This window comes from Microtus oregoni, unplaced genomic scaffold (assembly GCF_018167655.1).
Source record: "Microtus oregoni isolate MIOR12 unplaced genomic scaffold, Mior012 000004F_ref0000308, whole genome shotgun sequence".
Lineage (NCBI taxonomy): Eukaryota > Metazoa > Chordata > Mammalia > Rodentia > Cricetidae > Microtus > Microtus oregoni.
In genome coordinates, this window is record NW_024543063.1 from 30,868,537 (window position 1) to 30,895,428 (window position 26,892).

At 49.7% G+C, this 26,892-nt stretch overlaps 2 protein-coding genes across 6 annotated transcripts in view; both read right to left on the bottom strand.

The window, feature by feature from the left end:
• Nucleotides 1-188: 188 nt before the first annotated feature.
• Mc1r (melanocortin 1 receptor) lies at nucleotides 189-6,209 on the bottom strand. The gene has a single exon (XM_041650449.1). It carries the CDS (start codon nucleotides 3,173-3,175, stop codon nucleotides 2,222-2,224), a length of 954 nt encoding a protein of 317 aa, XP_041506383.1. The 5' UTR covers nucleotides 3,176-6,209; the 3' UTR covers nucleotides 189-2,221.
• A 767-nt stretch (nucleotides 6,210-6,976) lies between these two features.
• Nucleotides 6,977-26,892, bottom strand: part of Tcf25 (transcription factor 25) — a 31,207-nt gene continuing 11,291 nt past the window's right edge. For 2 of the 5 annotated variants that reach the window (XM_041649770.1, XM_041649768.1), the window contains 14 exons: nucleotides 22,459-22,541; nucleotides 21,222-21,352; nucleotides 20,116-20,215; nucleotides 19,329-19,422; nucleotides 17,961-18,053; nucleotides 17,727-17,832; nucleotides 14,769-14,928; nucleotides 13,555-13,642; nucleotides 12,837-12,995; nucleotides 11,611-11,701; nucleotides 10,865-10,944; nucleotides 9,571-9,643; nucleotides 8,933-9,217; nucleotides 6,977-7,228 (listed from right to left, as the gene is read on the bottom strand). In XM_041649770.1, coding sequence (XP_041505704.1) covers nucleotides 9,062-9,217; nucleotides 9,571-9,643; nucleotides 10,865-10,944; nucleotides 11,611-11,701; nucleotides 12,837-12,995; nucleotides 13,555-13,642; nucleotides 14,769-14,928; nucleotides 17,727-17,832; nucleotides 17,961-18,053; nucleotides 19,329-19,422; nucleotides 20,116-20,215; nucleotides 21,222-21,352; nucleotides 22,459-22,541 — 1,414 coding nt within the window. In that variant the 3' untranslated portion in view covers nucleotides 6,977-7,228; nucleotides 8,933-9,061. Of the gene's footprint in view, nucleotides 7,232-8,932; nucleotides 9,218-9,570; nucleotides 9,644-10,864; nucleotides 10,945-11,610; nucleotides 11,702-12,836; nucleotides 12,996-13,554; nucleotides 13,643-14,768; nucleotides 14,929-17,726; nucleotides 17,833-17,960; nucleotides 18,054-19,328; nucleotides 19,423-20,115; nucleotides 20,216-21,221; nucleotides 21,353-22,458; nucleotides 22,542-26,892 lie in introns of all 5 variants that reach the window. The other 3 variants (XM_041649769.1, XM_041649772.1, XM_041649771.1) reach the window with 3 other exon arrangements.

Here is a 26,892-nt window from a genome sequence, read left to right on the forward strand (position 1 = left end):
GTCATTGGTACCCCCCCCTTTCACTTTTGGTACAAGTGAGGGCAAAAAGGGGGCGTGGAGTGAGCTGGAGCTACTAGGTAAGGAGACTGTGTGTGGAGGGGACCCATTGGGAGGAAGAGCCAAATGGTCAGAAGAAGACATGCAATGTGTTCATATACAACACTGATTTAATATTCATCTATGGCCAGTGACACCTCGTGGGGACTTTTTGATCTTTCAATGGCAAAAGTTCTGGAAGAGTTTGAGACAGTACTACCACACATGGATGGTCCAAAAACATTCATTTCACAAGATCAGCTAAAAACAATCTGCTGGTGCCTTTGTCCAGTTTGCACGGGCGTGTGCTGGATACAGTGGCTGTGTACAGCTCCTCTCTGAGGATAAGCTTCTGAGTTCGCTGAGTTTAGAAGTGGGTCTTTTGTTCTCAAGAGATGCTCCTCCCCCACAGTGTTTCCATGATGTGGCTTTTTGTAGCTGGTTTCCAGCTGGCCTGGTTCAAGAAGTCCTGGGTGAGCATCTGGCTCTGTCTCCTTGTCTGGACAGGGAAGATGCCTGGAAGCATTCGGAGGCCTGGGCTGCCTCCCTGTCAGATGACATCAGGCCAGGCCAGCTCCCCGTGTCCCCAGAGAGCTATGGTGCCAGGATAAAGGCTGACTCACGGTCCTGTCTTCCAGCAAAGGCTGGCCTTGCCGGGAACCAGCTTCCAACCTCAGTCCAGCAAGGCTGGAGCTGATAGTGCGGCTACAGTCTGGCTTGATGCCACCACGCCCTGTCTCAGAGGTGGTTGAGGGCATATTAGGCCAGACTGAGGTCACCCCAGGGAGGAGGACAGTTGAGTGCTTAGCATCGGTGGGGGACCCAATATAGACTCTGCAGTAGGAATTCCAGGTTGTAGCAGTAGAAGGGCTTGGGGAGTCTGCCGTTCCACAGCAAGAACTGTGGCTCACCCCATGTGCCACTCCCTGGGATTCAGATACCCTCGAGCTCCTAGACACCATCCTCTATCCTGAGAGCCAGTCTAAGAGCACTGACACTGCCAGCCTCTCCCAGGAGGGCAATGTTGAATAGAAACAGACCCCCAACCCCTGACCTCTGCTATGCTGCAGGCTCCTCAGGGTAGCTCAGTGGTGCCATGGCTGAAGGTGTTGGAGGAATGAGGCCAGGAAAGGGGCAAGCTCTGGCCGAGGTTACAGGTGGGCCCTACCAGGGGCTGGGACTCTGGTCCTGCGGCAGTGTATGGCTGAACTGGAAGGAGCCTGAAGAGTCTTGTCACCAGAGAGGTAAAGTTGAGGCTTCTCAACCTGCAGCTCCTTGCTCTGTTCTGGCATTTGTAATACAGAGGAAGCCAAGTTGGCCTGATTAGGGTGTTTGGTGTGCTTCCGGACCGTGAATTCCTAATTCAGGCAGGCAGCTGTGGCTTCTGAGACTCCCTTCTTCCTGACTGCTGTCCTTACCCTTCTCCCAGTCAAACCTGAAGCAACTTCCAGACAGAGCTAGGGAAGATAGTGATGAGGCTCCATCTGAACTTAGCATTTCAATGGCTTTCTGGCTCAGAGCCACAGGTTGTGCCACTAATAAGCCAATGGCCTCTACCGAGGCTAGAGGTCCCACCTCTCGGGATTGCCATGAACCATATGACTAGTCTTTAGGTCAGTCCCATTCCTCTAGTGCTAGATGCATGTTCTGCAATGCTGGTCCCTTTATTGAGGAAGGGCCTCGCTTGCTTAAACAGCCTACTGCACGGCTATGGCTGGATTTCCTGGTCACAAATTCCCCTTTCAGAAGCCCTCACCAGGAGCAGGGCTCCTTCACGGCTCTTGTCATTCTTTTAATTCAGAAACTTCCTGTTCATCCCGGCAGTAGAGGGCCCGCCTGAGTGACCTGAGGAGTTGGGGGGGGGGGGGGCTAGTCACTGAGTAGAGGTGAAGCTCCCCAGAGGTAGGGGCAGTCTCTTCAGGAGCCCGTGACCTGACCCTTGCCTGGAGCTAGAATTCCCATCCCGTTTCTTTCATTCCCCACAGCTACCCTGGATGATCCTGCAGTCACATTTACCCTTCCTCCTGGCCCCAGGCAGTTTGTGTTTCTATTTTAAAGTTCATCTAATGCGCCCTTGGACAAATAGAGACCAGTACCTGTGGTCTTGCAGGATGCGGGCCCACGGGATATCACTGTCACCCTCTGCCCAGCGCCCTGGCCACGAGAACAAAAGCCACCTCCCTGCTCACCATGAGCACAGCAGCACCTCCCTGAGTGTCATGCGGAGCTCCTGACTGCGAAAAGCATAGATGAGGGGGTCAACGATGGAGCTGAAGATGATGAGAACGAGGAAGAGGTTGAAGTTCTTAAAGATGCAGCTGCAGGTGGGGTGCTGAGGGCAGAGGACGATGAGTAAGAGATGCAGGAAGAAGGGGCCCCAGCATAGGAAGAAAATTCCCAGAAGGATAGTGAGGGTGGCGGCACCCTTAAGGCAGAAGCCTTGGCGGGCGGAGCGCTGCCTCTTGTGGAGCCGGGCGATCCCCTGTGCATGCTGGCATGCTCGAGTGAGCATGTGGACATACAGAATGGCCATGAGTGCCAGCATCGCGAGGAAGAAAGTGACAAGGCAGATGAGGACGGCTGTGTGATTGTAGTAGGTGATAAAGAGGGTGCTGAAGGAGACGCTGGCCACCCAGATGCCCGCGATGGCCCGTCGTGCCCGGGGCAGTGTCACGATGCTGTGGTAACGCAGGGCGTAGAAGATGGAGATGTAGCGGTCTATGGCGATGACACCGAGGAAGCACAGGCTGGACACCATGGAGCCACAGATGAGCACATCCATGACATTGTCCAGCTGCTGCACCAAGGCAGCCCGCGTCACCAGGGCCCCCGCCTCCAGGAGCAGGATGATAGCAGTCTCCAGCACGATGCTTATACCCACCATCAGGTCAGACAGGGCCAGACAGCAGATGAAGCAATACATGGGTGAGTGCAGGTTGCGGTTTTTGGTGATAGCTATCACGACCAGCACGTTCTCCACCAGACTCACCAGCCCCAGGCTGAGGAAGAGGCCATCTGGGATAGACACCTGCAGGCACCAAGGCCCTGTCTGGTTGGTGGCCAGTCCAAGGTGAGGGGTGGCTGTGGAGGTGGAGTTGAGAGAACCCAGAAGCCTCTTCTGGGGTCCCTGAGTGGGCATAGTCTTGTCCAGGAAGTAGGAAGCAGTCAGGGGAGCCTTCAGCTCCAGGTGGTATCAGCCTCCCAGTGTCCTGTTGGGCTCATGGTGTCATCAGGGGTCTCTGACGCTCCTCACACCCTGCCTCTTTCCATCTGGGCGCTCTCCAACTTTCCTTCACACTTGCCCTCTTTCCGGCCGGACAGGTCAGCCTTCGCATGGCACAGGCAGAGTCTAGACGCTTCCTGGCTGAGACCCTGAGCTCTGCTCATGAAGTCTCGCTACCTGTGTAAAGGAGCCCAGCCTTCTGCTGCCCTCGCTGCCTCCTCCTGGGAAGTGACTCGGATAGAGACATTGCTAAACTTAGCACCTCCCAGTTTCTTGGTCCCCTGCCTCCCCCAAGCCAGGGTGGGCTGAGGTCGGGGGAAGAATGGAGCCTTTCTCTGAATCTTTTAACTCACCCCTCCTCCTCAGGGTGGCCACATGATGGGCATGTGCCCCAGCACCCTGGACTGCCTCTAGGGGGCATAAGCAGCACCCAGAAACTGGAGAACCTGGCTCCAGACTCCAGCACAGGGTACTGCGTTTCCCTTTGTGTTCAAAGCCCCCGTAGACTCACCAAATCCCTTCCAGGCATCCAGTCTCACCAGGACCTGCCCTGTGTAGCCCTACCTAAACCTCCAAACCTATCTCTGCGCCACTTTCTTGAGCTGTCTTCGACCTCCTCCCTCTCATGCTGCTCTGCCTCGGGCACAGTCACGGGTTGTGAACTGGGCACCCCGACTCCCACCCTCACCACCATGTCAGGGGCAGTGACACTTCTATCTGAAATGGGGGATGTGTACATAGAGCATTATTAACTCAGCTACGGAGGTCAAGGTAGCTTGAATTCAAGGCTGAACGGAGAACTTTGAGAATCAATGACAGCAGGGTTAACGACTCTCCATATCCTTCAAGGCCCCAAGATTGCTAAAGCCTCCTTTAGCTACAGTTCTGGGTGTGGCAGGAAGCTTGTCACTTCCTGGGAGCTGAGTAGAGGGGAGCCTGGGGCTATCCACTAGCATTCTTTAGTTATGGCCTCTCTGACACTCCCGAATCCCTCCTCTCCCCAGGGTACAACCCTTCCTCCCAGAAGTCCCATTTCCTCTGTGGAGCACATGGCAGCCCTGGAGCCAGGAACTACATCAGAGTAGACTCTGTGGGCAGTAGCTGGGCATGTGACTATTCAGTGGTCAGGACAGCAGGCAGGGGTGGTGCCAACCCACCCCAGCCCACCTCTAGCCGCTGCTGGGCTTTCTCCATGGCACCCGCAGCTTTCTCATCAGCACAACCTTCCATGCAGGTGAAGAAAATAAGAAAGCCAGCAGTGGAATTAGAGGCAGGAATTAGCCCGACTGCACTTAAAGCGTTTGTGATACTAGTGTTAAAAGCCCATTCTTGTTTTTCTGAGACAGGCTCTCACTATTATGGAACCCTGGCTGGCCTGGAATTCGCGGGGTAGCGCAGGTAGAGTAGGCTGGTCCCGGACAGCGATTTGCTGCCAGTGCTCGTATTAAAGGTGTGCACCGGCTAGACGTCTGCTCTTTCTCTCGCCTGCCTTGGCACTTTCTGGTCATAAGGTGCCCATATACAACAGCCACTGTGGAAGTCCACATGAACTATGTGAGCATCCACCAACAAATGTTAGAGCATGGTCAGGACTACATTCCCAAATCAATAAATAAAATACAATTTATATCAGTTGTGTTGGGCCTTAGCACTATCAGTTTTGTTGATCGTGGAACATTACACGGCATGGCATCTTTCAGTTTATACTCTGTGTTCACACCAAGAGTCACCTTGCTATCCGGGTAACTAAAGCATTCAGGTTGCGGTGTCTTATCATGTGAGTCATGCAGGACACTTGGCAGCTTGTGGCCAACCTTATCCTGATGAGTGCTGTTGGCAGGTCTTGCTGGACATCATCGACACACGCAGGCATGTGCTTATGTTGAATGTTACCAACCAATGGAATGCAGGCACGAGGTCTATCTTTAGATTTAGTAGATCTGGCCAAACCGTTTTTCAAACTGGTGAACAAACTGTGTTCATGCCTTCAGGTGTACTGTTACAGGCATACAGGATGAGACAGGACTCTGGGTGTCCTGAGTGTCCTCAGCCTCAGAGGGCTCACACTGCCACATTCATTCCAGCTGTCTGCCTCCTACAACATGGGCCTTATCCCAAGTCTGATGGCGTGGGCTGAGCCATGGCTGGCCCCTAAAGCCACATGATGCCCAGGCATCCCGTAGCTGCAGGCCACTTTTCACTTCTGGGACATGAAAGAGCAAGTGCCCCCTGCCCTAACTTCCCGTGCTGTCACATTTCAGAGATGCTGGTATTTCTGGCTTCAGAATGAAGTCTTTGAGACAACCACAGTTCACCCTGCAGACAGCCTGACTTCAAAGGTGGGAAAACTGAACAGTCTCTGGCAGAGGCAGCCACATCCTTTATGGCAAGCTCCTGCCGAGGGGCATTGAGAGGAAGGTGACCATGCCTTGGGATTCATTTTGGATCACAAAGTCACAACTACGATCCTCAGAGAAGGAACCAGTAAAGCAGAGCTGGGAAAGTCAGCTTGTGCTGTGCTGGAGTGGGGAGATGGCCAAGGTAGTCTTGGGGCTGTCTGGACTGGAAGGAGCCGAGTACCCCAAGCCTGATAATACTCAGTGGCCTGGAAAAAGCACATGACAAATGACAGGCAGGAGTGACTACCTACCTAGTAGGGGACACTACCTGCAGAACGGCTAGGGCGGGGGGGGGGGCTCTCTCCATGAAGCAAAGGCAGCCTGCATTCCAACGGGCAATCCCACAGGGCAAGAGGCTCAGTGTTTCTCTTAGGAGGTTCCCCAAGGCCCCCGGACAGTGTGAACATATCCCTTCTGGCCCTGGTCACAGAGGATCTCACAGGTTCTTAAGAAGCCCATGCGTGGGGTTGAAGAGATGGCTGTAGGCAGTTAAGAGCACTGACTGCTCTTTCAGAAGACCCAGGTTTGATTTCCAGCACTCACATGGTGACTAAGAATTGTTTGTTATAGCCAGGTGGTGGTGCATGCCTTTAATCCCAGCACTTGGGAGGCAGAGGCAGGTGGATATTTGAATTTGAGACCATCCTGGTCTGAGTTCCAGAACAGCCAGAGCTACACAGTGAAACCCTGTGTAACCCATACTACCCTGTGGGGGGGGGGGGTAGGTGGGGAGGAGAGAGAGGGGGAGAGAGAGAGAGAGAGAGAGAGAGAGAGAGAGAGAAAGGTTTGCAATTCCAGTTCCAAGTGATCCAACATTATTTTCTGTACACCCTTTTCTGGTTTCTGTATGCACTGAATGTAGATGGCGCAGACACATATTCAGGCAAAGCACCCATACACACAATAAAACAGAAGTTAAAAAGGCTATGTCACCATGTTTTCATTTGAAAGTCATTCATTTCCTCTGAACTTTCTCTGGGAGGCAGCAAACAGGTTCTCTCCCTGACTACATGAAAATGCACAAATACCCAACAATTCTGCACAGGAGCACACAAGGAGGCACCTCTTTCTGAGACTGAGGTGTAGGAGGAGTGGGGTACAGTACCACCCCACCTGGGTGGCAGGCCAGACTTTAAAGCTGCTTAGATGACATGCAGATTAGGTGTGGTGGTACACACTTTTAATTCTAACATTTGGGAGGCAGAGGCAGGCTGATCTCTGATGCCAGCCTGGTCTACATAACAAGTTCTAGGCCATCGAGGGCTACACATTGAGACTCTTGTCTCATAAAGTTACTTTTCCTGATGATCCACAGATGACGTAAATGACTGGTTTTTATTTATCACCATTAAAAATGGATTCAGTTGGAAATTAAGTCTGAGCAACATTCTGAAGCCGATCATTTAATGAGGATCCAGGCCTGGAGGTGGGAAGCTCCTGAAGGCCTAGGGCATCCTCTGCTTCACTGATCCTAGAACACTGGCTCTTCACTGTGGAGTTCATTGCCTCGTGGTTGTAGAATAGCTGCTGCAGCTCCAGATGCCATGTCCTCATCTGGATGGACTTACAGCTGCTGAAAGGAAGAGGCAGGATGCCAGGTTTTCTGTGCTTGTCATTTCCAGAAAACAAACCCATTCCTAGCCAGTCCCTCCTCCCCTTAGCTGAAACTTACCACAGGCCACTCCAACTTCAACTGGGATCCAGACACTGAATTAGGACCATCTCAACAGTACCCCTCTCTGGGACTGGGTGTAGATCTCCCACCAAACCCAGGAGTAGGTGAGGCAACTGATGGGGGCTATGCCCCCCAGGCCTGCCCTCCCCAACCCCCTGCTGACCCATGAGCATAAGTGGTAGAACCTGTATCCAGACTTCATGGCCTTGCCAATTCATGCTGGAGAAAACCGAGATGCAGCACCGATTCATGTGACATGTGACTTCTCACACAGAACCCCTTGCAAATGACACTTAGGCTGACTATAGATGGATACAAGTCAGTCCTCAATGTCCTGTTGAGGGGACAGTGACCTTGGCCTCTGCAAAAGCCCCGAGCACAGTAAGTACTTTTTACCACCATGCGGCCCCTTTTCATTAATTTGGTGTTTGTATAGGCGTGCAAATGCCACAAGGTATGCGTGAAGGTCAGAGGACAACCTATAGGAGTTAGCTCTCTCCATCCACCGTATGGATCCTGGGGATTGAACACAGGTTAGCAGGCTTGGCAGCAAGTTCCTTTACTCACTGAGCCACTTAGACGGCCCTCGGGACATCCCTGAAACACGCTTTATTTGTTCCTAGTCCATACCAGATACATCCAGTGATGTCTGAAACAATGTCTGAACTTCTAGGAAGAAATCAATGGACCAAAACTTAGAATGGACCTCATTGGTCTCAGACTAGAGACCATGGTAGTACCTCCCCCAGGCTCTGTATAGGCACAGATGGGCAGGGCTGCCCAAGAGAAACCTGACACAGCTTATAACATCTCAGTAGCCTGGATCTTTGTACAATTAGACAGCTTATGAGACACGAACCTCTGGCCTTGCCTGGCTGTGGGCTCTGTTCCTGCCACTGGACTGGGGGTTCTTGGTCAGTGCTCCCCACTCATCCCTAGCTAGATCAAATACCCTTTAACCTCTGTAAAGCATCCCTGATCTACCTAAGAAAGTTTTCTGCCTCAAAGCTGCTTCTTGGCATCTCTTTCAATTCTGGGTGTCCCATGTCACAAACCTCTCTTTTGAGATGGGGTCTCATGTAACTAAGCCTGGCTTTGAACTCGTGATGTAGCAGAGGATGATCTTAAACTCCTAAATTTCTTGTCCCTCTCTCTACCTCTTGAGTACTGAGATGACAGATGAACACTACCACACCTGGTTTGTGTTGTGCTGGGGATCGAATCCGGAGCTCTCTGCAAGCTAAACAAGCAGTTTACCAACTGAGGCACATCTCCAGCCTTCCAAATTTACTAATAAAATTCCTAGGCTGGGACTATCGTTCAATGGTAGATCATGTGCCAGGCCCTGGGTTGATCCCCACCACTGCAAACATGCTGGGTATAGTATGTGTGGAACGTTCAGTGACCTCTAGCAAGGAGCATGGGGGGATCCTTGCACTCAAGACTCTGAGATAACTCCTTTTTCTATGCATTAAGTTACAAACTCTGGAAGTGTGAGGCACACAGCAGGGTGTATACGGTGTGGGGCTCACTGCTCCTGGGCTATGGTTGAGGGCACTGGAGGAAAAGCTCACTCACAGCAGAGCATAACCCACTCACATTTAGAGGGAAAACAAAAGACACGGGCAGATGACATGGTCAGCATTTCTACTTCAGGGAACTGGTTAATCCAACCAGAAAAGAATCAGGAACATAATTGCACAGCTCTGGGGCACAGCATCTGGACAGTCAGTCCCAGTCCCCCTCGCCCTCAGGATTGTCCTCCCGAGGCACCTCCAGGTCGTTGAAGTGGAAGTTGGCCATCATGTCACGTAAGGCCAACATCAGCCTGATCAAGCCTTGATTGCGGTTCGGACCCCCGGCCACTCCTTCCTCCAGCCTCTCCTGAACAATGAGACATATCTAAGTGGGGGCTGTCTGTACAGGTTTGAGACCCAGGTTTCATAGTTTGAGGCAGCTCAAGCTCCAAGATTGGGCCTGTCCCCTCCCAAGGTCCCTGCCCAGAAGACGCAGCTCTAAAGCCAAATGTGCATTTTAACCATGGCCAACCTACCTACCACGACGCTGACGGTCTCTCAACCTCACACTACTCACCCGGGGGTGGCTGCTGCAGTTTCTGCAGGCTGCGTCCCCACTTCCTAAGCACGGCACAGTCTCAGCCGTTCCTGCCTCCACCCTGAGCTGGACTTGCCCATAGCAACTTGGGAGGGAAAGACCAATATGCTCCATCAACATACCTCTGTGGTGTAATTTGGCAATAATGACCGGAAGAAGAGGGCAATTGTGTTTCCATGGCTGACTGGACTCAGCCTGAAAATTAAAAAGGTCAGAAAATGAAGGTCAACAGACACTGTGGGGTCCCAGCCTTGTCAGCTGTCCTTACCCAGTCTAACTGCTAGGGACAGGCAGCCTCTGAGTGGGGCTTAGCTTCTGGGTACTAAACTGAGATCAGGGTCTGGGGTGGCCAGTGATGACTACTAACCAGCCTTGAGTATAGCTGTGGACACCCAGAGCAACAAGGACAGGAGAGGTGTGGTGTCCCAGAGTGCTGGCTCTTTAGGGACCTAGCCTGCTGGGTCACACAGAAAGAGGACAAGGTGACTACAGCATCTGAAGGCTGGGGAGGGCATGGCAGTCACATAAAGGCAGGAGGAGAGGTCTGGGCATCGCAGAGGCTGCGGCACAGCTCCACTCACGGTATCATGACACTGCCCTTCTGGGGACTCAAGAGCAGGGCAGGATGCTGTGACAGGAAGGCCACGTCTGCCTGTCAGGACGTTTCTGACCCCAGTGAAAATTCTCGTCTTCATCTAAACCTTAAATGGGAGTCACTCCACTCAAATGCTTTGCCAAGGTCTAGGTGACCTGTGCTCCTTTCTTGAAACAGACTGTGTGGGGCAGCTGTGAAGACTAGGAGGGAAAGGGAATGAGTTCTCTCAAGACCCAGACTCTACAATCTGCCCACATGTACATGGCAGCCTGTGAATCAGGCATGTTCCATGTTAATGCTTGACCCACTACCCCCTTCTCCTGGCTCAGTCACATGGGCCTTCCTTTAGCGCTCACTGGGCCTTACGCTCTGCCCTTGGAAGAGCGTTTCTGCACAGGCTAGAGTACCAGCTGCCACCCTCTGGCTGGCTGGGGCACATCTTTCCACAAAGCAGGTGACTGACTTCCTGGTCTGGTATGTCTTTCTTCTTCCTCAATCACTTTCTCCCACAGGCAGATTTGACACAACACCTATCTCTGGGTTCTAAGCTTGATGTCTGCTGTGGAGTGCGCCAGGTCAGAGGTGGCTCCTAATTTTGCTTCCCCCTGTGCTTCTCACACCTGCTACAAAACCTATGGGGCACAGCACAGACCTCTGGTGGGTTGAGGAAGATCCACGTTACACTACTTGCCCTACTCCTGAGTGGACTGGCCCTTTTCACCCGTGTTTGTCTTTTTCCTTCTAATCTGTAAGGGCAGCCCCAGTGAGCCCCAAAGTACTAAAGAGGGTTTGTGAGAAGACAAAGCAGGGAAGGCAGGTACCTCTCTGGTCTGACGTACGAGTAGATGGTGTCCAGGGGCGGCAGAGGATCAAATCCCATCACAGACTGTGTGGTCACGTCCTTTAGGAGGGGACAAAACCAGAGACTCTGGAGCACTGCTGGCAGCCCCTGACTTCCTAAGCTTCAGTGGTCTCAACTCAGACTTGAGCCATCTGCCAGGAGGCAGTCACTATACCTGGCAGAAGTGGCCATTTCTGTTTCAAGAAACTTTAGGTCTGGGTGGAACAGACTGTCCCCGAGGATCGTCAGGGGGAACATGGATGGCATTTTATCTCAATCAGTGGGATGTAGGACAGAGGGCATTTTCCACAGGTGCTACCATCTACATTCATGTTACAAATGACTGGCCTAACTACAGACCATGGACGAGGGAGGAGAGCCACTGGGCTCCACTGGGCTGCTGGTTCACCAAATGATGCAGCCTTGCCCCCGCCCCCTGAGTGCCAACAGAAAACACATCTGTGAAAGCAGAGCCAAGGCTATTACATGAGTATTGCTGCAGGGGCTGTGAGGAAGGGCTAGGTCTCCATCACAGAGAGTCTGACACCCTGGTGAGATGGCTCACTGAGGCAGTAATACAGTGAGGAAGGCCAGAGAAACTGGCTGAGGGGGAAGAGCCCGCTGTACCAGCTTCAGCTCTGCCTGGCATGCAGGCCGCACTGTGGGTAGCTAGCTATACTGTGACTGGCACTCACAAAGTCCCCATTTTCAGCAGTCCTCTCTTACCGAGGGTAGGGCAGCAACAGCCTCCTTGATCTCAGAGAGTATCACATGGCGGTGGATGTTTCTGGGTGCACGCTGGTACAGCACCTTCCGCCTGAGGCCAGAGTAGACAATGGCTGATAAACTGGTGCCCACAGTGTGAAACACCAAGTCACCCACACCCACCTTGGGGAAGATCCAGCAGGGACTAGCCTGTTGCATTTCTGGAAAACCTCCTACCTCACTCTTGGATGGAAGCTGTGTTACTAGCCCATAGCACTGAAGCAAGAGCAGACTCTGAGAGACTCTACTAGCTTGTTCTGCACTCTGGTCCCTTTATCCATGTGAAAATGCGGTAGCTGTGGGTAGTCTGGTGAGACACTACATGGTGTCCACAATGGAATCCCTGGGTGTCAGTTGTTGCTGCTACTGTAGGGGGTCTGCCTCCTGCTGGACACAGCTGAGAACCAGTGCAGGGAGAGGGCTGGAAGCAATCGTACTTCCTCTTCCCTGTTCCTCAGAGAGTCTAGAATTTAGCCTCGTGTGTACCACCGGACCACTTGACTACACAGGGAGATGATACAGCCAGGGCAGAACAGAGCCCTCAGAACCAGCCTGGCCTGGCTGCCCCCAGAGCAGGATGCTGACAAGGACCATGAGCAAAACTGCACAAACGGGCAAAAGCGCTGCTTCTCAAATGCAAAAGTAACAGCCTCTGAGTTACAGAAAACCCCACATGTAGAAAAGAAAACAACAGGTTGCTTTGGCTGCCTTTTGGCTTCAACTTTTGTCAACAAGAGTAAGAAAAGCAATCAAGGGCTGGAGAGATGGCTCAGAGGTTAAGTGCACTGTCTGCTCTTCCGGAGGTCCTGAGTTCAATTCCCAACAACCACATGGTGGCTCACAACCATCTGTACTGAGATCTGGTGCCCCATCTGGTGTGTAGTCATACACGCTGGCAGAACACTATATACATAATAAATACGTAAGTCCTTTAAAAAAAAAAAAAAGGAAAGCAGTCATGATAGCAATTATGGGAACAGAGCACAGAAGCAGAAGCAAGCTAAACAAACACTAGGGTCCTAACAGCCACCCCTTCACATCTCTGTAAATAGCCGCAGCCAGTCAAGCTGAAATCAGAGGTCCCATGTGTGTGATAAAGACCCAGGAGGAGACACAGAGAGGATTTGTGCCTGCAGGGTGCCCTCCCTGAGCTAGATTCTTGGGCTTATCTGTCAGGCTCAGCTCACCTATTCTCACAGGCCTCCACAGCAGGGTCCCCAGCATCCACTGCCTGCAGAACCGCACGGACATTTTCCTCCAGCCAGCTCATAGTGGTGGGATCTTTCCAAAGAAAGTGTGACCTCCCAAGGTACAGACTCACCAGCTGACTCAGGGCGGGCGGCTGGCTGTGGAAGAACAAGGAAAGCAGACGTTTGGCAGAGCTCCATGGTGGGCAAAGGCATATCCAGGAAAAGCCTAGGGCCTTGGACTAAGGAGGCTACCCCTCGGCTGCTGACCTGGGATATTTTACCTTCCGAGGGCTGGGTTCCTGAGGGGTTGAGCACACTTCGTATTGCTCGAGTTTAGTAATAAAAATCACTTGACAGAAATGTGAAAAGCAAAAAAATTAGTGTTTTTATATGTGGAACAACACCAAAAAATGGCCTACAGCTGCTGGTTAGGTAGGGAGGGCGGGAGCCACGACATGACATATATTGTTTTTTTTTTCTGTGTGTTTTTTCTTGTTTATGTGAAATGGGACAGCACAGAAATCTGGGGAATGAACGACAGTAAGGAGCATGAGCGAACCTCATGAGATGAGTGCTCACCGGGCCGCCAAGGTGAGATGTCTTGCACATGGATGTGGGCTCTAGGGGCTTTCTCAGCTGGACAGTAGCCCCCAGGACAGACTTCTCTCTTCCTTTAAGGGGGAGGGGAACGGTGCCTACAGGCTCACATCCTTACCTTATCTCAGCATCTGGCCCAAAGAAGCGGTGGTTTGCGACTGTTGCATCAGGTCGCACACTGCAACACTCCAGCAATGGCATAAGAACTATGGGGGGAAAAGTAATGGCTCCATGTATACACACTGCAGTCCTGTTGTTCTGGCTCCCAGCCACCATATGCTCTTAAAGTAAAGGAAGCTGGATAGCCAAGGGTCATTTCTGACTAGCATTACAAACTTGTTCCTAGGCTGGGTCTCTCATACTAGGCTCCAAGGTACCTCTGAACCCTGGGAAGTGGATGCATGTCCTGCTGACTCTTGTTCCATCTGCATCCAAGGAAGACTTGCCTATCACCTCTAAGGCTGGATGTTTCATTGTACAAAGGTCAGATTTGAAAGTAGACTAGAGGGAGTGGGGCTGACTGTGTCCTGCAAGAGCTAACTCTACAGGGACCAGGATGAGATCAGTGGTCAACACAGGGCTGCTCTTGCATGGAGGGTGGTTCACCAAAGTGTTGGCTTCTCTAAACAGCTTGCATGCTGGTAAGCTACAGAACATAACAGTCCTCCCAGTGACTTTCTGGGGACAAGCACGTGCTGCAGCATCCTGTGAGGAGGTAGTGCTTGCTCAGCACATGGACTACCAGCAGAAAAGGCAGGGCTATCTCTGTCAGTCACAGAAGGCATAGGCAGCTTCTAATGGAACTGACCCTCTCTGGGTCTGAGGTTGCTCAGGTCTGGCCAAGGCTCCAGGAACTCAGAGCCTACAATGTGGTAGCGATCCCGGGTCTCTCTAACTGAGAAGAGGTCAACCCACAGGACTCTATTGTCAGTGTCACTCCGTGTACACTCTTAGGAAAGATCTGGTGGCCGCACAGCTGTGAGAATGTCTGGGCAGTACACAAGGGCCTCCTCCTGGCTACCAAAGCCAATGCCCTTCAAACTGTCTCTGGGCTAGCCTCAGGCCTTTCTAGATACTACTTCTACCTTTTTCCTTTATTAACAAAGACCATCTGACATACTGTGTGCTCTTCCATCCTGAAACAAGACCCCAAAGACATCTGTCTCTCTTTCTGTTCTCATCCCTCACCAAACTTATATAGCAGGCTCAATGAAGTAGGTAGACTAGCTACCTAACTAGAACTACACCAAGTCTTTAGGCCTTTAAGGGAATGCAATCTTTCCATTAAGTATGGTGAGGGCTGTGATTCCCCAGACAAGAGGTGGCACATACCTCCAGGGAACATGGTAAGCGCCTGCTGTATCAGGAGGGAAGCCTGTTGCCTGGCAGAGGTGGGCTCATGCTCAGGTAGGTCTGTTTGCTGACTCAGAAGGAAATATGCCAGTGGAACTGAGAAGGCAAAGTTTGGGAGCTGGGACAGGTTCCGATGAGCCTATAAGGGACAAAGAAACAAGGCCTAGAGCCTTAAGTTCATGAAAACAAAACACGTAGTTTACAGATACGCAGTGGATGAGGTTCACCACTGCTCCTCTGTGGGCCTCTCACCTGACCTCAGGATGAAGCGAATCATTTTCTACATGTAGAAAACACAAAAGGAACCCAACCAGATGACTGATGCTTCAGCAGCAGACAAGGGCCTCAGCCCACTAAGGATGGATGTCCCTGCCTAGACTCTCAGCTCCGGAAGCAGGGAAGCCAGCACCCCTGCCTATGTAGAAAGCTCATAAAGTAAGTCAGCAAGAGTGAGACCTGATGCCACCTGACCTACAAGTGTTTTCCAGTAATTTCCTTTCTTTCTCTATGGTTTGTGAGAAGACAAATATTGGGGAATTTTTGTTTGTTTGGTTTTTTGAGACAGGGTTTCTGTGTAGTTTTGGAGCCTGTTTCGGGCACTAGCTCTGTAAACTAGGCTGGCTTCGAACCCACAGAGATTCACCTCCCTCTGCCTCCTGAATGCTAGGATTAAAGGTGCCTGGCGAGTGTTGGGGAACATTATTTTAAAGTCTGTGACTTTTGTTTATGCTGCATTTGTTTAACTCTGTGAAGCTGTGATTCTCTGCCTGTCTAAAACACCTGATGGTCCTAATAAAAAGCTGAATGGCCAATAGCAAGGCAGGAGCAAAGACAGGTGTGGCTGGCAGGTAGACAGAGTAAAAGGAGAAAGGAGGAAGAGAAGGAAAAGCAAAAGAGGAGAGGAGGACATCAGGGGCCACCCAACCACTGTCAGCCGTGGAGTAAGAAGGAAAAGAAGATACCGGAAGAAAGGGAAAAGGAAGAAGCAGTAAGAGGGAAAAGGTGGACGGGACAATTTAAGAAAAGCTGGCTAGAAACAAGTCAAGCTAAGGCCATGAGAATAAGCTTCTCTGTGTATGATTTACTTGGGAGCTGGGTGGTGGGCCCCCAAAAAGCCAAAAGAGTAAACATCATACAATAGACAAATGACTTGTTCTACGTCTTTCCTGTTTATGTTTGGTGCACACACACATGTATGTGAGTGCGGAGGCTGGAGGTCAATATTCGGTGTATTTCCTCAGTTCTCCAAATTTATTTTACTTCTTAACTTTTTATCTATTTTTATCTATTTATTGTATGTGTGTGTATACATGCATACCACGGCACACGTGTAGAGGCCAGAGGACAACTTGCAGAAGTCAGTTCTTTCCTTCCACTAAGTGAGTTCTAAGGATCAAACTTAGATCATCAGGTTTGGTGTTAAGTGCAAGGTCTCTCATCTCACCATCCCCGAAGAGCATCAATTTGTCTAGGCTGGCTAGCCAATGCACCTGCCCCTGTCCTGTCCCCTACAGTAACTGGGGTTACATCACACATCATCATGCCCTGCTTTTTATTCCACAACCACATAAGCCACAATGATTATTCACACAGCTCTCTGTGGTATTTCCTGTAGCCATGCTTTCATGAGGTCCAGGGATTCTATAAATCAGATCCCTAAAAGCAAAACTTCCAATTATACCAAGCATTATGTAACTTAAAATGATTATCTCTTTTTTGATAATGTAAAAATATATACTGTGTTGCCAGGCAGTGATGGCGCACACCTTTAATCCCAGTACTCAGGAGGCAGAGACAGGTAGATCTCTGTGAGTTCGAGGCCAGCCTGGTCTACAGAGCTAGTTCCAGTATAGGCTCCAAAGCTACAGAGAAACCCTGTCTCGAAAAACAGAAAGACCACAACCACCACCAAAAGTACTGTGAAAAGAACTCAAGAGTAGACACAGAAAACAAAGGCTTGTCACCTTTCTCCCTGCTTTTCCCTGCTGGAAGCAACCAGCATAAAACTCAACGCCTCCCTTCTCTGACAAGATCCAAGAAGATGGGATGGGATGGGATGAGGATGGGATGAGGATGGGATGAGGATGGGATGGGATGGGGTGGGATGGGGATGAGGATGGGATAAAGATGGGGTGGGATGGGATGAGGATGGAATGGGATGGAATGGACTCTGTTAAACTGTCTAGCAGTGCTGACGGAGAATGGCAGAACTGATCTTAAAGCACAATAAACTGGAATGTTATTTCAACACATGAGCACACGTGCCCAGTCATGGACACGACAGTGTGTGTTCTTTCTTGGTGCTGTCTGGCACCCAAGGTGCACTTAGCACCTACAGCATCTGGGCCAGATGGCAGCAGTGTGGTATCAGGCTTTTATTTTTTATTTTTATTTTTTTAAGTTTTCCGAGACAGGATTTCTCTGTGTAGCTTTGGAGCCTGTCCTGAACTAGCTCTTGTGGACCAGGTTGGCCTCGAACTCACAGAGATCCACCTGCTTCTGCCTCCCAAGTGCTGGGACTACAGGTGTGCGCCACCAACACTCAGCTGCTATCTTTCATTTTTATTTACATATAAATCTGATAAGGCACAGTGATTGGTCTATGACTGTCTGTCCAGCACTGCTGCAGAATGTGGGTCTGTATGCTGAGGTTCCCTGTGGTGACCCCTTATGACGGTCTGCTTCATGATCGCTTCTTACATGGACCAGAGTGAGTTGTGGGGTTTTCCCAACTTTCCGTCACCACTGGTACCACTGTTTGTGCATGTGTTCTTGGTGCAGGCCCGTGGAAAGGGGTCCTCCTAAGGCTCTTGGGAGCTACTTGAGCTCTGGCTCGTGCCTTCACCATCTCATCACAGAACCATCCCTCAAACACATAGGGTGTGGGTGAGAAAGGTAAGGGAGACAGACACACAGCTGCACATGGCTCGCACATACCTCCCACTCCTGGAAGAGGTGGATCAGGTACTCATAGTTCCGGGCCCGTAAGGCCAGGTGGTCAATAAGCAGCAGCATGCACAGGGGGTCCTCATCTGGCTCAAGGCTTCCGGAGGCAGCACAGTAAGTGGAGAACAAGGGAGACAGAGGAAGTGTTGTCATGGCTGGAGACCCCACAGATCTGGGACCACTGTGGTGGGGACAGGTAGCCATGCAGCCAAAGTGAATTCTCACCTCAGGATGAGCTTGCAGTACTCCAGCGCAGTACGTGGGCATCCTCGCTTCTCCAAGAAACTCATCTGCTTGTAGAGGGCCAGATAGAAGCTCCTAGATCAGAGACAGTTACCTGCGCATTAGTGACGGAAGAGCAGAGCATGGCAACAGGAAGGGCCAGCACTGTGTCCACCCTCTGGGTTGCGACCGAAGTTCCTATGTGGCTAGATACAGGGTTTGTGACCATTCCCTGCGTGTCTGCAGGAAATGCGTGCTCCTCGTTATTTAGTAATAAATATACTTAGCCATGAAAATCAAGCTTTTCCAGTTCTGAGACATGGCCTGACTCTACAGCCAAGTCTAACCTTGAATAAAATGGCTCAGAGGTCTTCCTACCTCAGAATGCTAATCCGTTCACGGGGGCCACTATCCTAGGCTACAATCAATGTCTTTTCTTTTCTTTTCTTTTCTTTTTTCTGGTTTAAGAGGAGATCTCATGGAGCCCAGGTTGGCATCAAATTTACTATGTAATCAAAGATGACCTACTACAGGCATGTGCCACCACACCTGGCTAAACCTGTCTTCCTGCTAGCTGTTTACTGGTTACCTTTGAAGGAAAAGAATTAGAACCTATGTAATTATACTCTTAACTTATGCTCAGATTTACCAGTTGTCATAGCATTACACCTGGAAGCACAAAGCTGGATGGTTTTAGTCATCTTGGCGACTTAATTTTAGAAATTGTTTCAAAGTAGAGTTTAACTAAAAGAGACAAAAGAAATACACAGGAACCCAGAGGAGGAGATTCAGTCCCAACATTCTGTGCAGGAGATCAGACAACAGCTGTAGCTAAGGTGGCAGGACTTCCTATAACGGAAGACCAGGGTATCCAGAGAAGCAGAGTGCTAGATGGGAGGGAGGGAGACACATACGAGCTAAAACCAGAGGGTGGGCAGGCTTAGAGAAACATGGTAAAGAGAATCCTCTCCGTGTGATCCCCGATGTCAAGCTGTGCCCGTGCTCATCTCAGACTTAAGAATCAGGAACAAAACTGCAAAGCACGCTAAATAGTTTAACCTCCCTGGGAATGGGTCTTCCTCCAAACACACAGCGAGCATGATTCCAGCCCTCGCTGTTCTGTGGCTTGACAGGCTCACTTATAACTTGAATAGGTTTACTATTGGGCCGATATGATGCCTGATTCCCTGAGCCCAGCCCTCTACAGTTCAGCAGTGAACATACCAAAGCTTAGACGGTGCTCTGAATTGTCAAAGCCCTGATCCATTCCCTGGGACAGTCTTACATCACCTGTTCCCCACTAAGCTCATAACAGTCACTCATGTGACTTGAAGGTAGCCCGTTACTCACTCTAGGGTGGCCCAAACTCACCTGTTCTCAGGTCTGCGGTAATCCAGCCTGCAAGTCCCACTGGTGAGACTGAACAAGGGGTGGAATGCACACTCCATGCTGTACAGTGCTCTCTCTGTGGGCCACAAATACCAGAGGATGCTGTCACAGACAAATGACTATAACTCTCTCCTCTAACAACTCAAAACAAGGAACATTCTGGAAGGAGGGAGGTCATGAACTGGGACCCTGCAAGAAAGAGGGCACACACAGGACTCCCCAGGTATTGCTCCACGACAGCTGGTGCTGCGATCTGCTAACACTGAGGCACCCCCACGTGTACACCACAGGCACCCGCACAAAGCCTGCACATGTATGTCATAGCAGCCCCATTTCCGACAGCCAGAAAACAACCTATATGTTCATCAACTAGTGACATACAGAAAACGCAGTCTACACCCAGACCAAGTACACAGCAACATCAGGGTGCAAGTAGGGCACATGCTCCAACACGGATAGCGAAGACGGTAAAGGAAGAAGCCAAACACAAAAGCCATGTTTGCATGACCTCTACACTTCAAGCATAACTACAGACAAAGTACACTCGTTGTTCCCAGGACTGAAGGACAGGGGCTGCTTACAGACAAAAGGGTTTAAAACGGATGGATACAGACTGTGGTAAAGGCTATACACCTGCGTGCACTAAAAACAGTGAGTTGTACATTCTACACAAGTGAATTCTATCTCCATGAAACATCCTTTGTCATCTCATGAAGCAACATTTGCCTGTGAGCTGGAGGGGCTGGAGCGGCAGATGCAGCTGGCTCACCTATAAGGTCTCGAGCCATTTCCTGATCCTCCTGAAAGCGGCAGGCGTCACTGAGCTGCAGGAGTGAGTCGACATGATAGGGACTTGTCTGGAGCAGAACCTGTTGGAAAGGAAGATAATTTTACAGAAAAACTGTAGGTAGCACCCTCATGGGACATGCCTCAGAGGGCACCAGGCCATGCCCCATGCCGAGAAAAACCATCAAAAATGAAAGTCACAGTTTGTTTTGCTTTCAGTCTTTTTTTCTCAAACTTTATTAAATATGCATGAGTGCTCCAGCTGCATGTACAACTTTCTGCCAGAAGAGGGCATCAGATCCCACTACAGATGGTTGTGAGTCACCATGTGGCTGCTGGGAATTGAACTCAGGACCCCTTGTAGAGCAGCCATCTCTCCAGCCCTAGTTTTTGTTTTTTTGAGCCAGGGTTTCACTACGTATCCTTGGCTGGCCTCTAACTCAAGAGATCTACCTACCCCTGCCCTAAGTGCTGGGATTAAAGGGCTACACCACCATGCCTGGCTCGTAGTTCTTTTACCTCAAGATGCGTGGTGTTGTGGCTCAGCTGAACCACTGATGCAGTTCAGTGGGAGCTCAGAATTGGCCTAATTCCCCGAACAACAGCAACGGAAACTAGAATTTTTTATCCTCCTGAAAGAACTGTGACATCATTCAGGGAATCAGGTACTCAAAGGCACAAAGAATGAGCTCTTCCTTGTCCTCGGTGATTGCAAACTCAACTGTGGCCCAGGCATGGGGTTGGCAGGGGACCCGGAGACAACACAGGTTGTAGCAGCACAGAAGGGACAGGCTATCTGGAGAATGGAACCAAGCATTCCCCCTGCCATAACACCTAAGCCAAAGGCAGCTGGGAAAAGATCCCACAATGCCCTGCACACAGTTTGCAGAAGGGAACCGAGAGCAGAGTGTGGCTCTCCTCTGAGAGGCTACACTGTTAGTTCTAAGCACACTTCCTCCAAACACAGCATCTTCCATTCTCAGGGAAAGCAGCTGCTCTCAGACAAGCCTCCCCAAGTCACAACTGGACCTGGCCCAGGCACAATGCACTGCTTGACCCCCAACCATCAGGAGCTGCGGGGTTACGCACCACAATGTTGTTTGGCTCCATGGATTCCACAGCCACCAGGAACTTGTGCTGTGCTTGTTGGTACTCCTCGTTATGCTCAAATGCAAAGAAAGAAAGGCCTTTCTTGGATTCCAGCAGCCGCATTGATAGACCTGGAAGAAATATTGCTCAGGAGGGTGTGCTGGGGGCCAGGCTGGGGCACTGTGGAGGACTCCTCAGCTCTAGGCAGTCACAGCCCCCCTGTTCCTGGCACAAGTATGCTACATGAACACAACTCAAACTGAGTGTCTGGGGCAGGCTGGCCAGTTCTAGTCCTATACAGGCTATGAGCCCTTATCTGCCAAGAGCTCCTGCAGAGGGCTCAGACCTGCTCACACTGAATGAGCTGTACCAAGACCTCGAGTCCTGTCTGTTTCGCTTCCTCAGATCCACCCAGAGTATACACAGGAGGGAAATGTGTCAGGTCAGTATGAATGGCTAGGAGCAATACTAGAGACTATAGCACATGTATCTGCATGGTAGAACACCATGCCCAGGTTCTTGGGATTAGCATCCAAAAGGCTATGCAGTGAGCACTGCACCAGGACCTACGGGTGAGGGTGACTTAAGACAGATACTCTTTTCTGTTCCTTCTATACAATGTTGGGTGCACAGGGACATTTAATTTCCCCCTGAGAAATTTCCACTAAACAAGCCAGTAATTCTTGTTCCCCTAAGTTCCCCTCCTAAAATGGCCCTACCTAAGGATGGAGTCTGGCAGGACTACATGGTCCACAAGCTTGCCTGTATGTGTAGGTGTTCTTGCTGGCAAGGCAAGAGGCCTAGCAGGGACAAAGACACTGTTAAGCACCAGTGCACAGGCCCAGAGCTCCTGCACAGGTCTTCACCAGCACAGAAGAACCGGGACTCTTGGGGAGGGGCGGGGCTACTACACCACTATCACCAGTACAGCCACACACCACTGTGGGTTCCCTGCCCTGACCCTCTGAGGGGCTTTCATGCTGGTCAACTGAGACATGAAAAAGGGACTCTGGATATTATATTTCTATACCACACAGCCAAGTATCTAAAGAGGACATTTACTTCATGCCCTCTTGCCTCTCTGTACTGCTGCCCTCTTCCTTTAAATTATGCATATTTGGTAGCTTGCTATGAAATAGAAAACTGTAACAATTTAAAAGAAAGGGTGAATGCCCAAGAGAACTAAGAGTATTCGTACCAAATCTAAGTCACTGCCCAAACCCCAGCAGGGCCTCACCGGGTTTGCTGTATCGGGGCCAAGTGCTTTTAGGGGTTGTCAGCCATGTGCACTTAGGATATACACGCTGTCTTTGTCGAGGCCTGGAGAAACAGAACACAGCAGTTTCACTTTCATGGTGGATGCGACCAGGCTGGTCTGCCTAATCTTCATGGAAACTGCAAAACTCAAAATGGAGGCAGAAAAGGTACGTGGAAGTCAAGTGTGAGTAGAGCGGTTAGCGGACAAGACAGGGTGGATGGAGCAGAGTACTAGTAACAGCACAGCCACCACCACAGTCAGAGAAACAGAGACAGGAATCCAGGCTGGAGGTGAACCTCTGAGAATCTTCCCAGCACATGTGAGGCTCTAGGTTCATCCATAGCAATAATAAAATAAAAGAGAAAGTTCAAACAGTCCAATAAATAGGCGGGGGTGGGGGGAGGAGGAGAGGGGGGCCAGAAGTGGTAGCACACAGCTTTAATCCCAGGACTCAAGAAGCAGATGTAGGTGGATCTCTGTGAGTTTAAGGCTGGCTTGGTTTACCCAGAGTGCTCCAGACATCCAATGATACATAGTGAGACAGTCTTAAACAAAAAGGCAGGCCTGAGAAGTATTCTGTTGACAGATGTGAGCTACAGAGTTGGCTCCCCTTGGGTATCAGGCAGAACAAACGTAACCCTTGGTTACGGCTGAGTGCCGGGGAATGAGATAAATACCTGACTGATAAATCAATACAGCAATCTAAAAAGGAAGCAACGGCAATAAGGAGAACCCCGAAGGGCACCTGCACATTTCAGAAGGACATCAGCCTGACAGGATTGCAGGGAAAGGAAGGCCAGGCTCTTCACATAGATCCTGCACGGATCACAGCAGCCACGCCCTCCCCACCTTTCCACGTCCCGAGCAGATGGTGAGCAGTAGGGCACAGATGGAAGGGGAGGAGGAAGGAGCCGTCTCGCTTCCAGGAGGGGAAACATCGGGTTGCTGAGTGAGTCACATGTGGATGTGTGTTGTTCTGCTTCCTTGATAATTTGAGATACTTTGAAAAGAATGAGTAACAAGTTGTATTTCTGGAAACAAGATAGAAAAGCTTATTTTTTTTCTCTCTCAAAAAGAAATAAAATAGCTGCAGGAGAAAACCAAGTGTATTAGAGAAACAGAGTCAAAATCTGAAGGAAAGTAAGATAGGCAGTTACCCACAGACAGTTCCTGGATGGGGAAACTGTCCCCGAGCCTAAAGGAGCTGGGAAGGCCTAGTCTGAAGTAAGCCTTTCACCTGGACGGGGTTTAGGGCATGCTCAGAGAGGTTTGGGGAGGAACTCTGGACAGATATTGTCAACAGGAAGATGAAGTCCCCAAAAGAGCACTGGCCACACTGGAAGGAGAAAAGGCTCAGGCTTTGTCTCAAAGCAGCAGGGTAAGGGTGGAGAATGAAAAGGAAAAACATGGTAGCTTCTGGGACAAATCTTAGGCAGACATAATTATTATTTTTTTTAAATATTTATTTATTTATTTATTATGTATACAATATTCTGTCTGTGTGTATGTCTGCAGGCCAGAAGAGGTCACCAGACCTCACTACAGATGGTTGTGAGCCACCATGTGGTTGCCGGGAATTGAACTCAGGACCTTTGTAAGAGCAGGCAGTGCTCTTAACCACTGAGCCATCTCTCCAGCCCCCCAGACATAATTATTTTAAACATTTTATATTTTTACCCACGGTCTTTTTATGTAGCCTAGACTGGCCTTGAATTTGAGATTCCCGTTTCAGCTTCTTAAGCACAGGGATTACATGTGAGTGCCACCATGTCTAGCCAAGGACTGTATTTTTTAAAAAAAATCTTGTTTCAGCCAAGCAGTGATGGCACACGCCTTTAATCCCAGCACTCGGGAAACAGAGGCAGACAGATCATTATGAATTTGGGGCCAGCCTGGTCTACAGAGTTAGTTCTAGGATAGGCAAGACTACACAAGGAAATCCTGTCTTGAAAAACCAAACTCAAAACAAATTTGTGTCTTTAAAAGCTTTTTAAAAAAAGATTTGTTTTACGTTTATGAACGTCTAGCATACATGTATATATGTGTACTAGGAGCAAGCCTGGTACCTGTGGATGTCAGAAAAGGGTGTTAGATTTCCTGGGACTGGAATTATGGATGGTTGTGAGCTACCACGTGAGTACTAGAGACAGAACCAGTCTTCCACAAGAGCAACAAGTGCTCTGAACTGGTAAGTCAGCTCTCCAGCCTGTGTTTCATATTTTAAAATTGATCCATGTATTTGTGTTCACACTCATGCACACATGTGTGGGCATATATGTGGCATGGTTCCAGTGTGGAGGTTGGAGGAAAACTTAGGGGAATTGGTTTCTCCTTCCATCGCGTCAGTTTCTAGGACCGACAATTGCCAGCGGGCAATTTGACTCTCTGAGCTACCTCTCTGGCCCAACTTAAAAGGTTTAAAGAAATAAACACAATACTATAAAAGTAACAAATGAACTGGGGTCAAGGTGGTGCCTGCCTATAGTCCCAGCTGTGCAGCAGTTCAGGACCAGTAGTGAGTGAAGAGTTCATGAGTCGAGACCAGGACGGCGGGTGTTCAATGTGTACGCAGCGTTTGTAAGGCTGTGGATCTCACCTAGCACTATACAGAATGAAATAAATATAATCATCAGTTACTGTCAGTAACTATAACTCACAAAAACAGGAATAAAAACTGTAACGAAATGGCAGACAGACAAAGCAGGGTTGCAGGAGAGAGCAGGAGGGTTGGTCCTCATTGTCAGTTTGACAATATTTGCAATCACTAAGACTGTTGTCTGTGAGGGCGATGACAGAAAGACTGACCCTGAATGTGAGCAGCACCAACCAAGGGGCTGGGATACTGGACTCAATAAAGGGTGAGAAGGGAGTCTGCTTCCTGACTGCGGACACAATGCTTCCTGCTGTCTCACACTCCTGCTGCCAAGCCCTTCCCACCATGACAGACTGTATTCCCTTAGACTGAAAGCCAGAACAACCCCTTCCTCAAGTTTCTTCTGTCAGGTGTTTGCCACAGCAACAAGAAAAGTAACTAATACAAAGAAACAGAAAACTTGGCCCAGGGCAGTACAATTAAGAGAACAATTGATTGACTGATTGATTGATTGATTGATTGGCAAGGCTCATGTATTTCAGGCTAGCTTCAAATTCACTATGCAGCTGAGGGTAGCTCCTGGCCCTCCTGCCTCCTCTCACCAAGTGCTGGGAGTACTTGTGTGTTGGGGATCAAACCCAGGACTTCAAGCATGCTAGGCAAGCACTCTACCAAATGAGCCTATAATTCCAGCCCCAAAAGGGAATATTTAAAGCATAAATATTTTTCATCAATGTTCCCAAAAGAAGACATCAAAGTCAGAAAAATTAAACACTAGAAGTATAAAACAAGAAATAAATAAGCCAGGCATGATGGCCTATACCTTTAATCCCAGTACTTGGAGAACAGGAGCAGGTGGATCTCTCTGAATTCCAGGCTTGCCTGGTGTATGCACTGAATCCTAGGCCAGCTATGACTACACAGTGAGATTTTACTCCACCACACAAAAACCCATAGGAAACAAAAGAAAAGTAGAAGTAAAGGGCAGGCGAAAAGCCAGTGGACTTAGTCATAATCTAAGAAATAAAAGTAGAAACAACACCAAAGCCCCCAAAACTTCTCATGTCTGCTATGAGAAGAGGCTGACCCTGGGTGGGGTGTGGATCTAAGCCGCACAACTCCTCCGTGGGTAGCTCGGCAGCGGGCAGCTCTGTCTCACAGAGCTGTGCAGTCACAGGATGACAGCCAAGAGCTGCACACAATCCAGCATCTGGGGCGAGTACCCAACCCTAGTACATCACAGCATAGAGAATGACAACCTAGAAAACCAGACATGCAAACCAGGCTGTTACAGTGACCAACAGAATTCTCTCGTGGTCACATAAAGCTAGTACTGGCATGTGCTCCTACAGTATACAACCTATTACCAACATATAACATATAATACGGGGCTGTGGTGAGAGAATGAAAGCCAAAGGTCAAATGACTAAACGGACTAAACTTTTTCAAAAGATGCACTTGTCTTACAATCAGGAAAAAAAAAACCCCACAAAACTTAGAAAGACAATGCTAGGGGCTGAAAAATGGTTCAGCTATTATGAGCATTTGCTGCCCTTATAATCGGTCTGGGTTTGGTTCCCATCACCCACATGTATGCAACACCAATTTCAGAAGACCTGACACCCTCTTCTGGCTTCTGCAGGTATTGCATGTACACAGTACAATTTCAAACATGCAAACTCTTTGAATGTATTTTCATATATGAAGCACTATATTTTATCTTATCAATATAAATAATATTAAAAAAATAAAAAGACAGTGCTAAGCTAGCCCTGACAGTACAAAGCTTACAATCATAGCACTTAAAAGGCTGAGGCAGA